The 13,784-nt window shown below is 34.4% G+C and overlaps 1 protein-coding gene across 1 annotated transcript; it reads left to right on the top strand.

The window, feature by feature from the left end:
- Positions 1 to 125: 125 nt before the first annotated feature.
- Positions 126 to 11,205, top strand: LOC149788047 (baculoviral IAP repeat-containing protein 7-B-like). The gene is made up of 5 exons (XM_089974330.1): positions 126 to 256; positions 3,602 to 3,779; positions 4,652 to 4,815; positions 8,951 to 9,023; positions 10,068 to 11,205. Exons 2-5 carry the CDS (start codon positions 3,635 to 3,637, stop codon positions 10,265 to 10,267), a joined length of 582 nt encoding a protein of 193 aa, XP_089830456.1. The 5' UTR covers positions 126 to 256; positions 3,602 to 3,634; the 3' UTR covers positions 10,268 to 11,205.
- Positions 11,206 to 13,784: the final 2,579 nt, after the last annotated feature.

Raw genomic sequence — 13,784 nt, 5'->3', positions numbered from 1 at the left:
TTTCCACTTACATCCGTGTAAGAATTAAGCAAAATGTCTTCCTTTTTTACAAAAAAGCTATAAAACCATTGAATTTTATGAAGTAACATTGTTTTGACACAATTCGGTACTTTAACAACATTAAAGAGGCGTTTTTGAAAATCATGCACTGTTGTTAAAATTCCCTATGACCTGTTTACAATGAATCTATTCTGTGATCGCTACAGATAAACATTCGCCATATTGAAACAAGACAAGGATTTCTTGCAACAGAAAGGTATATTTTTAAGAGTGTTTTAGATGTTTCACATAAATCTGCATGTGTAAAGTATTGTGTTTCCGTTATAATGCCAATAGCATACTTTAACTTTGTTTTATTAACCCATTCTTGCTATAGATAGATAATGTGACAGCTCTGAGTGGTAGTAATACGCAGGTACCGTTTAGATTTACAGCTCCACACGTTTCGTTAGTATCTTAAATTATTAATTCTTCAGCTTGTTTAGGCTATAGAACATCGTTGCTAATCCCATACCTTCGTATTCGACCATCTCGCGTCATTTTTCTCTCGCTTCATATGTAAGTTAATGCCTTTTGAATGGATTTGTTTATGTGTTTCAATCTTCTTGCGATTCAGGGGAGTAAATAAACGTGAGACGACAGTCGAATAGAAAGAAGGGTTTGGGGTCTGACTTTATATATATATATATTGCAGCAGAAACTTCCTCGGCTACACTACCCCGATTTTTGCTATCTCGGGTTCTTTAGGATAGGTCTTTGCATTTAGAGTGATACTGTGCTGAAACTGTTTGAGGACTGGAACATGTATTCCAGAGTGCAACAGATTTTTACCCCAGTGGGATACCTTATAATTTTCAGGCTTCTTGTCACCGACTGAGTTGCTTGGTCGTTGACTGGATCATCTTCTGGGTCGCTGGGTCACTAACTGGGTCGCATAGTCATTGAATGCATAATTGTTGACTACACAGAGTCATCGACTGGGTCACAAAGTCTCTGACTGGTTCACTGAGTCACCGACTGTATCGCTAACTTGGTCGCAGAGTCACTGACCGGGTTGCCATCTGGGTTGCAAGTCGGCAGCTGTGTCACAGAGCATCCTAGCGGGTCGCAGAGTTACTGACTGGGTCGCAGAGTCACTGACTGGGCCACAGACTTGGTCACTGTGTCATTACTCTATCAAGATCGACAGAGAGAGAGATAAACCGGTCCAACTAAACACCCCAAGACACCCCAAGACTACCCCAAGACTGTCCCAAAACAATCTCACCTACCCATTATACATTTATACAATTAAAAAAATAAAATAAAAAGTAAAAAAGTAAAAATTATAATTATGCATTGCATAATTATCGTTTAACATCAGTAGAATTTTTACCCTTGTCTGTCATTGCCAAAGGAAAGACCCAAGGACACCCCAAGACTCTATAAAACATCACAAAACACCTAAAATAATGTTTTACATTTTAAATTCTTTATCACTTGACCAAAAAAATGGTTTAATTTAATCTTAATTACCCCCCAAAATGGAAAATTACAAATACAAGAAATGTTTTAAGTTCAGTCCACCACAGTGGTGAAGAGTTTCGTTCATGCATCTGATTCTAAGTATTGAATAAGAGTGTTCTGTTACATATGGATAAATGAATAATAAATGCTCTGCAAAGTAACTGAATGCTCATTTTATTTTTATTTATCCCAATATATCCAGGCCACACCACGAGGAGGCGCTCTTTCCATGGCCCATTGTTATTGATGTTCTTCGTATTATTATATTTTATTTTATTTTATTTTTTTTAATTTTTTTTAAAAATTATTTCTAATAGATATTGAGTACATTTTTATCCTCTCGGTTGCTGTTTGTTCAAATTTCCATGGCCCATTTTTATTGATGTTCTTCGTATTATTTTTTTTATTTTTTTTAATTTTTGTATTTTTTAAAATTTTAAAAATTTTTATTTCTAATAAATATTAAGTACATTTTTAAATCACGTATGATTTGCTATACATCTTTAATTTTGATACTGATTAATGTAGTCAAAGAAAGGCACACTTCTCGGTTCTCCTTTAATTAGTTATTTAAGTGGCATAGGTTTTGTTACCACAATAAAATAATTAAAAGATTATAAATGTAGCACCCTTCAGATCTAATTATTAAGCGGACCCCTGTTTGTCAGAGAAAAATATTTTTTTGAAACAAAAATTTGTAACCGATTTATTTTATTTTTTTAATTGTATAAATGTATACTGGTTAGGTGAGAGTGTTTAGGGAGAGTCTTGGGGTAGTCTTGGGATGTCTTGGGGTGATTAGTTGCTCCTGAGATAAACAGTACAAAATGATGAGAGAAGAGATATCTTCAGTTAAAATGTGTATTCTCGCAAGATTTCAGTGTTTCTTGCATGAGCCTTGTAACGCCTGTATCTTGATCAAAGAAAGACCTTGCCCCTTCACTTTTTAGACTCCCCAGCCTGGCCTTTTCTTGTCTGGCGAACTATGACCATATGTACATACTCTTCTAGTGGTTATATTGCTTCATTTGCAAGGGGACTTTTTCACACAATACCACTTCATAATACACCACCACTGCAGCCAAAGTTGGCATATATATATATATATATATATATATATATATATATATATATATATATATATACTCATTCAGATATATATACCCATACAGAATCACATGACCCAAACTGAGACACTAGATGGTGTTACAAAGCCCATTAAGATTTAAAATCTAAACATAAACTATAATAAAACAAAAATTAGCTGATATGAAACGAAAATTACTGTCCGTGGGGTTTTCTTATTACAATATATATATATAGAGAGAGAGAGAGAGATACTGTTATTTTGTTTTGGTAACTAGTCATGTCGCACCAAGGTCAAGTTGCACACTAATATAGTTATGTCACACCCAATGCCAAAGTTATACTTGGTTTCAGTATGTAGAGTTAACTGATTTACGATGTTCTCAAGCAACAACTATCAGATGTAAGGTTCCGGTTTTTTGTTAGACCGAACAGTAACACAGTTACCTTCAATAAACTCCCCAAATTAGAGGACTTAAGGTCTACAATACAAATTATTTCCTTTAACTATTAAATCTGGTTAAATGTCTAAACTTTGTCATTTTGTACATATTTATATGAGTGGAGGATCATAGTTCAGAATATATATGGCATTGCTCAGCATACACATCACACTGTGCACAGTCTAGTTTTCTTGTGTTTACTGCAAAACATGCCCATTTAAACTGTTACAAGCTGACAACGTTGTGATCTATTTTGGCCCAATTAAATATATAACAAAACAAGTGAATTAATAAATTTCATTAATAAAGGCTAATGCAATGAAAAATACATATAACATGACAGTCGTTTATATGTATTACAAATGAGTGTGATTTGACTACATATTAGGATGCAACATAACTTTATATTTGGGTGTGACGTGACTTTATATTTGGGGGCGACATAACTTTACTGGTGTGCAACTTAGCGGGTGTGAGATGACAGCGATTCTTTCATTTTTCTTAACTTTGTGATCTTCATTATGGATGAAACATCAAGCTTACATTGGCCAGAATATATTTTTTAGGTGACAATTTTTGAGGATTGGGTATGCTTTCCAATGGCTGAACTGCCTAGCAGAACGATTGGAGCAAAATTTCCCCAGTACTATACAGTTGCTAGCAGATTAGAAACTTTTAAAGGTTGGCCAAGTGGCTGTCCTCTGCAGCCCACACAACTTGCAGAAGCAGGATTTATCTATCAAGGTCAGTATTATTTGAGTCTGTAATTGTCTTTTATTTTAGAGCTCCTCCTCCTATCCATAGAGTCCTATCCAGTCCTACTTTCCATCCTTTAATGTTATTTCTTTCTTCCTTCCATCCATCCAGAAATTTCAGTTTTCATTATGGTAAGCCACAAAACAAAGTGCAGCTATTAGAAGTGTCTCTTCTGACTTATACAAATACTAATTAGAATAGCCTATTACTGCTACTACAAACTACAACTATATATATATATATATTTGTTTATTTATCTATGAAATGTTTGACAGCTTTAGTTACTACTAACTACAGCTATATGTATCTTTTTATTTATCTTTGTATGTTATTTTTGACAGCTTTAGTTACTACTAACTACAGCTGTATATATCTGTTTATTTATCTCTGTATATTTTTTACAACTTTAGTTACTGCTAACTACAACTATGGTATATATATATATCTATTTATTTTGGCCTGATTAAAGAATATATATTATTTACCCAGCCCTTAGGGAAGCTATGTGGAGGTTACTTTTCAAGAATCCATGATGCTTATTTACATTAGCTGTTGTATGGAATGGCTCTTTTATGCTAATCTTGCTGTTGGGATAAGATAACTAGAATGGAATCAGTGGGGGTTGGGCAGATTATGAACCACATTACCTGAGTTCATTTCTAGATGGCAAGTGGGTGTCGTCAATAGTTTTTTCCACTGTGTTGACAAAAATGAATGCCTTTTCCTGCAACAGCTATTTCAGATGAAGTCTCATTTTAGAGAATAATAACACATAAGACTAATTCATGACTGATGAACATTTACAAGTAGTTTTCTTAGCTGAGTGTGAGTTATAATGGATTTTTTTTACTCTGCTGTAGGGGATGGGGACAGCGTGACTTGTTTCTGCTGTGGTGGAGAACTGGCTCAGTGGGGACCTGGAGATAACGCCTGGACAGAGCATGAAAAGTTTTATCCATCATGTGCACATGTCCTTTTACCCAAGATGGGTGACTCAAGGCTTGGACATAGAGAGTCAGATGAGGTTTGTAGGATGAGACATAGCAGATACACAATATATATTGACACTACAAAGATAGCAAATTATTGATTGTTTGCAGAAAAAATTACTTCATTTTTTGTCTTTTTAGATGCATGTATTTGTTCTGATGTGCGATAAAGATCATCTTGTTTCAGTTGTCACTCATGTCATCAATTATTTTTAGGGATGTTGATATTCATTGTGTATACTAAATAGTTATTTTTTAACAGCGGACCTTGTACTACTGTTAATAATGGAAATAACAAACACAATACATGTACAGCAGAAATCTGGACACTGCTATGGAAACCCTGTCCACCTAGTCCTGCATCAGGTTAGAAAGAATCAGATAACTGTCCACTCATGACTACCATATTTGCTGGCCTGTAAGTCAATGTGGAGCATAAGTCAAATCAGCAAATTTGGCAAATTTTCCATCCTTCATCCTTGTATAAGTCTGTGCTGAGTATATGAGGAGGCCAGATTAACACTTCAGGTTGTGTTTTTCACTTCGTTCCACACAGCATCGCAAATTTTATCGTACCTGTACCCAGGCCCGGCACCGGACTATCTGGCGCCCTAGGCAAGGTTAGATTCTGGTGCCCCGCCCCCCAGAAAAAATCAATTTCAAAATTTATAAACAATAAAAAATATAAAAAAATTGGGGAGAAATGCACCCCCTGAAATCAGCGCCCTAGGCGGCTGCCTAGTTTGCCTATATAGTAGCGCCAGCCCTGCCTGTAACTCAGTAACCTTTCCAGTCAGGATCATTAAATGTAACTAAAAGTACCTAATTTTTTCACAAGAAGTACGTTAAATGTATTATGTACTTTTAGCTACATATAATGATGCTGACCCTAAAATTTATTGAGTTACATATGGGATAAAACTGGCAATGCTGTGTGGAATTAAATTATAAGAACTTCATCATTATTAAAAGTATCACTGTATGCTATTTGAGATTACCAGAAATAGGGAAATTGCATCATTAATACTAAAATGCATTTTCCAGGGATGGGGTGGAGGGGAAGAGAGATACAGAAAGAAGGATGCATATATATTCCCTTGCATTTTTCTATTTGCACCTCGTGATCTAAATAAAATATGGTTCGATATATGAGAGAGAGAGAAAGTTTAGCTCTTTGTGGAATTTTGTGTTCTTATTTTGACCTGTGTTGCTGAAGCTTTTGTCAAAAAGAGGAAACATTAATAAATGAAACAGTAAATGTAAACTATGAAAATAAGTACCATACTCCTTATGGGTTTAAATATTCCAATAGTTATGTCCATATAGTCTCCATTAGGTGAAATCCCAAGAACGATCATTTTCATGCTAATTTTCTTTGCAAGTATAATGACATCTCCATTCCCAACAATTAAGATTTTGTTTAAAGTGCATGTCCTCTTCCTGTACTTAGGTAGCAATTGTTTTTGATCTTTGCACTTTAAATGGGTGTCGGTTCTGTCAGCAAGTTCAAAAATGTCACTGGCTGAGATATTTACAATAGTAACCACCTGGCATTTCCTTTAACTATATGGTACTGTATTCATAATACCCATGGGTAGCCTCATTTCCCTATTGGTAGCCTCACTAATCTGATCTGGTCTGTGGAATCTTGACCTTAAATGGGTGTTATCTTGGAATGACTGAATACAGACATAACTTATTTAATTAGCATGTAAATACCACTACAAAGCCATGTTATTCATTTAATAATGGAAGTGGAAACAAACATTAGAAGGAATTGCTTAACTAGTGGTATTAGTTGATAATGGAATATGGTACTGCAAGTATACACAAGTAAAATCAGTTATCAGGTGAGTGAACAATACAGATTTACAATCATGAAGACATCTCTGTCTGTCTGTCTCTCAATGGGGCATATGGATTATTTGATCATGGTTATTCATCCTCTAACTTGTAAATTCTAATGCACATGTATGTAATTAAATTTAAACAACGTACATTACAAGCAATGTACATTACTGGTGCATGCTGCTTTAGTGCAGTTACATCTGATTATGTTAATTTTTAATACTGACGATCATGTAATTGTTTAAAATACTAAATGTGGGATCCTATATTTGTTCATACACGATATCTCCCAAAATGAAGTATTTTTTACACATTATTTTTCGTACTCTGAGAGAATTATTTTCCATACAAAAAATATCATAAAGTAATTTGGATGACATGATCCATATATAAGTCGATTCGGAGTATAAGACGAAGCTAAGATTTTCTGGTAAAAAAAGTATCGTCTTATAGGCTGGCAAATATGGCACTCAGACACCCGTCTCCTTCTGTACTCATTCTTGAGGCTTACACAGGCAGACAAACTCCCCTCTGATATTGCTTTGGTACAAGAAGTAGAGTGGACTTTTCTGGTGTCAAAAGTAGATCACTTTTTCAACATCACTCCTTCTATACACACTAGGTAGGGTTGTATTCAGGAATGAGTCATTGTTTAACTGAGTTCCAATGTAAAATTTCATCCCTGGATCAAATAAATCCATTGTGTTTATACCCTTCACTATCTGGCCTTCAACCAAGCCATGACAAATTATTAGCACAAGTAAATATAAGAAATTTGGAATTAAACTGAAGCATGTTCATGATGCAGAAGTAATAAATATGGACTCGAAATTCAATAAAAAAGACTAAATGCTTCCAACTGTATGCCATGGCTGTATGTTTATATATATATATATACATACACCACAATCTACTGGGATCATCTGATGTGGAATTTCCGTGAATCAGGCCAAAAGTATGCTTGAAGCTTCAGTCTCCTCAAACTTGCAGAAGAAAATAACTTGTACTCCTATTTGATTGACAGTTGGATGAGAAATTTTGTACATATTTTTACATCTTGTTTATTCACCAGAAAGTGTGTAAGAATCACAGAGAAGTTAGATGTAGTAGGGTCACAACTGCAGTGGTGTATACTGTACATTATACACTGGATTACCTCATATATGCCTAAATTTCACATTATACAAAATGTTTAACATCTAATCCAAGTGTTCTTCAAATTGTACAATGCCTATCTTGTTTGTGCTGAATTAAATAAAATTATCAGTAATCTGATAATTTGTATTAAGAACAAATCCAGTCCAATCCTACTACTAGTATTAATAACAAGACAAATGCAAATAGTGGGATAATCTGGCTACAGCTCAAGGAAACACTACAGTTTAATATGTTGCTTTGGAAGAAATGTTGTATGGAAATGCTGTCTATTGAAGAGAAAAAAAATACGTTTATGTTTGATACAAACCTGTTTTACCATAATGTTTCAGAACTCAAGAGATAGATGATTTTCTAGTCTTTTGAGAATGCATAAATTAATATCACACCTACAATTCTTCCAACACTTTTTAAGACAGAGAGCATTTGTGTATGATTTGGGGGTTGTATATACAGCTTAAATCCATCTTGGGCATAGTTGGATGTAATATGGTGGTTTGGTGTTGCTTTAGCAGATAGAGTGTGTGGAGTATGGCAGCATGGGTGGATGACACTTTGGCATATGTGTGAGGGGTGTAGCAGGGTGAGTAGGTGACACATTGGCATATAATTTGGGTTGGATGTGGCAGGATCGGTAAGTGACACTTTGGCATATAATGTGTGTGGTGTGTAGCAGGATGAGTGGGTGACACATTGGCATATAATGTGTGTGTGGGTGTAGCAGGGTGAGTGGGTGACACATTGGCATATAAAGTGGGTTGGATGTGGCATGATTGGTAAGTGACACTTTAGCATATAATGTGTGTGTAGCGGTAATGTATGAATAACTGAGAAAAGTTATGAGATTTATGATGAAACACAAAAGTTTGGTATTTTTATTTCCTTCTTTATGAGATTAGTAACAACATCAAAAAAAATATACAGACACAAAAAGGACAAGGACATGATATACAGTTGCATATATAAATCACAAAATCATGTACACATAAACAGTAATATACTTTTATTAACTGTTTGATTAGTTTGATCCCCAGCACCATACTAGCATCATTATTATCAATAAATATATTGCCTGTACTTAAAGAAATTAATGATGTCAATAAGCTTAATTTACAATATTTGGGTAGATTTAAATGATTAGCACTAGTATTATTTACTTGTTTTCAGAGCTGTACAATGCAAAATAGTGGTGATGGAGTCGGACGAGATAGCTTACAGGAAGAGAGTTTGCAAGAAACAGGTAAAATATAGAAATAGTTTGAAGACAACAATAGCTGCAACAATACCTACAATAACTCAGGCATCTGTCAACCCCTCATTTTTATATATATATATATATATATCATTTGCAGTGCCATCAGCAATACAATAAATACTACTTTCATGCCAAAGGAGTGATTCCTGTTTCATTTTTGTGAAGTACATGTCAATTCATGAATGCATGTTCAGTTTTTATTTTGTGGGATTACATGCTTATTTTTTTAAATATAATTATTTAGGATCATTTTTTAAAATATGTTTTCTTATTTCATGGTGTTTGTTTTTTATAATCATATCATTATATATGTTTTTATGTTATAGGTGTAGGTGTTGTCTAATGTTGTAAAGCACTTAGAGCTTCTAAAGATTAGGCGCTATACAAGGTCCTCATTATTATTATTATTATTATTATTATTTTAAAACTAGGCAGCTGGTCATTGTGTATAAAGTCGATTACTTTGCAGAATAAATGATCATAATCACTTATGGAATTATCTCACAACAAATATGATGTATCTTTTCATCCAATTATCTATTTATCTATCTATTGTCTGGATCTCTAGTAAGTGGGCATACAAGTTAATGAAACATAAGTATGGATGAAAATACCTTAATATAGTACCTTAAAACCTGTACTGTTTTACTAACTTTACTATTTGTATGTACATGAATCCCTGTCTTCATTAGTAGTAAATCACTTCATCTTGGTCACAGACAGTGCAGAAGTTCAGCAAAATTAGTGAGGAAGTTATACTCATGAGAATATTTTTCACCAAAACTGATATTATTATTAAGGATTGCTATTTGCTAAAAGATGTGTACATTGTTAACATGCAAAACTGACATTATTTGCAGATCTTTAATGATACTTTGTGGTGTACATTATACATTTACCTTGATATGTAAATATTTGTGTTTACATGCATATGTCTTTCTAAATAGGTAGATAGATGCACTTACTAACAAGATGCCAGAAAGGTCTGAAAAATAATAAATAACATTTTCATACTTTTTTAATTTGCAGACAATTATAGAAGGTTGGAAGAAATGAACAGACAACTACGACATCAGTTTCTGTGTAAAACATGCCTACAGGAAAAAGCCTGCATCGTCTTTTTACCCTGTAGTCACCTTTCTGCGTGTCTTGTATGTGCCAAAAAACTACAGAACTGTAATATTTGCCAGAAACATATTAAAGCCACAATCAGGGCGTATTGCTCTTGAAAATGGACTTGAAATTCTGACTCCCATTTTTACTGTCTTATTGTTTGACCCATATACAAGCCAATCCCCTTGTCCCTAACTGCAGACATTGTTATTTTTGTGTTATAATTTTTTAAGTCAAGGCAGATTTTGACAGACTTTTATATATAGGCCAGGTGCTTTGGCCTATATATAAGTAAGTCCCCTTGTAAAAATACTGTAAGTAATTTCTCTATGATTCTTTTATGCAGTGAGGTCAATTTTTGCATGAACTTTACCAGGAAAATAGGGTTTTCTGTGTTAGTTTCAAGTCAATACTAATTGATTAATAACCACACATTATGTTTGTAAGTTGAAATTTGCTTATAATCATCATAGTCTGCAAGAAATAACATATTTAGTGCACTGAAATAGCTTCATCATCAATCACTTACTGCATTAGTATTGGTATACAAAACCAGTATATTTGCTGTATAATACCATTTTCAGTAGCTTCCCTGCTATACAACTTTTGTGATTTATGGTAATATTGGTCTTATAAGAGTATTTCCCCAAAAAGGATAGGGTGACAGACAGTGAGGGCAGGGATGTAGTTCCAAATTATAAAGTGGAAAATTGTTTAAACATTTTGCAGATTTCTTTGTTTTACTTGCTTAATTACATAGCAATAGATTCAAAATAAGCATTTGTGTCTGTTTGTGATACTATGTAAGTTAAAGTCTGGCATACAAGTTGACCTACATTTGAATGAATCAGAGTGAGAGAGAGAGAGAGGGAGAGAAAGAGAGTAATGCTCTGGATGTATAATTATTTTAATTTTAACATATTATATATAACATTATATACAACACATGCTATGTTGCTGACTTTAATAATTATCTTTGCTTGATCTGCGATGACATTTGGCGTTAAAGTTTTGTATTTTATACCAAATGAAATAAAGCCAGTTGACTCGATTACATTGCTGTGATTTTGTTTTGATTTGCTTGCCAGAAGGCGGTGAGTATTATCTTATGGTGTCATTTATCTATCCATCTGTACAGGGCCATAGAAAGCAATCACATGCTCTGGGGTAATAAACACCCATGCGTCTCCTAGTGCTTGTTCAAACAAAAAATATCTTTTATAATATTTAAAAGTGTTGTTCAATTCGGGCCCTGGGGATACATTCCCAGTTGCTGGCCCCCCCCCCCCCTCGGCTCTGCATATGTAAGCAGGTTCTGCACAATAACTTGGTTTCTCCAACATCTAAAGCTTGTGGATGATTTGCAATTAGGGTAAGGAAGACGCCTATAAATTTTGGAGACAAAAGATCCAAGGTCAACATCAGTGTGATCGAGAGAAAAAATGGTTTATGCATAATAACATCAATTATACATCAAATATCTGGATTAATCTTTCAGAATGACTTGCACTCATTTTAAGAAAGAGTCTTATTGATTTTTGGGGTCAAGGTCACTGACTGAAACAAGAAACATGGTTACCAAACAATAACAGTTATACACCATATACCTGGACCAAACTTTGTTTATGGCTTGCATATGGGGTAAAGATAAAACCTATTTTTTTAAAGTCAAACGGTCAAGGCCAGACTGACAGAAAGAAGAAGCATGGTTTCCTCACAATATGATTATTTTACTTCACAGACATTGGCCAATATTTGTAACATGGCTTTTTACTTGGGGTGGGAATAAACAAAAAGCATTTTGATTTTGGATATAAAAAAGTCATGGTGACTGTGACAAAACAAAGTTCTGTCTGCATGAGTTTGAGTCTCGGATTCAGCTGATGTAGTTATGTGAGAAAGCTTGCCCGTAGCTTCTCGTGGGTCGGTGGTTCTCTCCGGGGTTTTCATGGCTTCTTCCTCCACCATTTATACTGGCTGCCATGTATAGCCTATCTTGTGCTGAAAGATGGCCTTAAACCCTACAACAACAAAGAAATATTTTTTCTTAACAGTAATGCTGGAGCCATTACAAATCTTGGCCAATCTTTGTGGATGGTTTGCACTTTGTAACCAGTCAGCTTCTGAGATCAACTTGTAATAAAAATAACCTTTTGTCTTTGATGTCCTGTCGGTAGGTTCAAAGAAGGAGTTAACTGCTCGCTGCCAGTCGTGTTTATTCACCACCAGGGCTTCTATGTGCTTGGCATCTGTGGTTACAATTAATACAAAGGAGCATTGATGTCTGCAGGTAAATACTAAGGATAATTTTGTAACCCGAACTGGGGGAAAGATTGTCACTTGCACTCAAGTGTCTGCGTTTTCAAATGATGATTTTTATTTGTGAGATGCTGTCATTCAGTAAACCTGGATATAATTCAATCTTGATTATTTTGCACCCAACACCGTGTCATGCGTGAATGTTGTCTTCAAGATATCGGTTGACTATTTCCCTCTTGTTTGCGATTTTGTTGGCTCCAGTTTTCAGTCGGATAACATGTTCAAACCTTTGAGCACAACTACAAACAATTGTTTCTCAATGTTCATGTCAATGAACAACGTGGTGTGTGGTATCGGACATAATTGATACACGCTACAGTATGGAAGCCTACATTACTTATACAGATTTCATGGATATATTTTATTTTTTAATACTCGTGTTGAAAAAAGGAATAACTGATAACAACACAAGGTTAGTTTCTTTCTTTTTTATTATCAATTTAGCGTTTTATTTATCTATTTTATTGCAACGTGCAGTGGGGGGGGGGGCAAGCATAAATGCGATACAATTTTTGTTCATTTCTTAAGTCTTGGGACATACGACCAAAGTGAAAAAATGTTTCACCATAAATTATGGGACAGGAAAAAATTATTATTTTATCGTGTCCCAACATATGCGGTAAATACGATAGTAAAGTATTATTGATGAAATTAAATCCACATTGAATAAGTATTGTTTGATCAAGTATTAAGGAAGACAGTTTGCATGTTTTCTCTCAACCACAAAATGTTTTATTCCACAATTATTTTACACTTTTAACCCTTCACTATGAATTGATCTAAAGATCTTTACAAAGAGTATCATACTCAGTCAGAAGACATTGTTCCCTACCTTTAGGATGATGCAAAAGATTTTACCCTACATTTTTTAGTATGCCAAACATTAAACTCTTATCTCCAAAATGCCTTACCTACCTCTACCCACAGTACATACTATCACACGTATGATCACAATTCTGTCACACCTTGCTGAGATATGTGGCATTTGTATGTCTTCGTTTCCAAGGACTAACTTGAAACATTTTTATATCTTTTCTTTTGAATACTTCATCTATCTCTTATGTGGTTTTTTTATTTTTTCTCTATCCTATTTATTAAGAATTTTAAAAAAAATAGAACTTTATTGATAAAACTCCATGAAACCGAATGAAACGTTCTTTCGACATCAACAAGGAGAAAAGCTCTGGTCATCTTGTGCATTGCATTATATCTGAGTACTCGAGCTACAAGACCGGGGGCCAAATGTGGCCACTGTGTCCTCATATAAAATGTCAGTTCTATTATTAGAGTATAATTGTTATAAGTTATATATTT

Source organism: Sinohyriopsis cumingii, chromosome 11, assembly GCF_028554795.1.
Source record: "Sinohyriopsis cumingii isolate HCF-2022 chromosome 11, ASM2855479v2, whole genome shotgun sequence".
NCBI classification, from domain to species: Eukaryota; Metazoa; Mollusca; class Bivalvia; order Unionida; family Unionidae; genus Sinohyriopsis; species Sinohyriopsis cumingii.
This window is presented reverse-complemented; position numbering and strand designations above follow the sequence as displayed.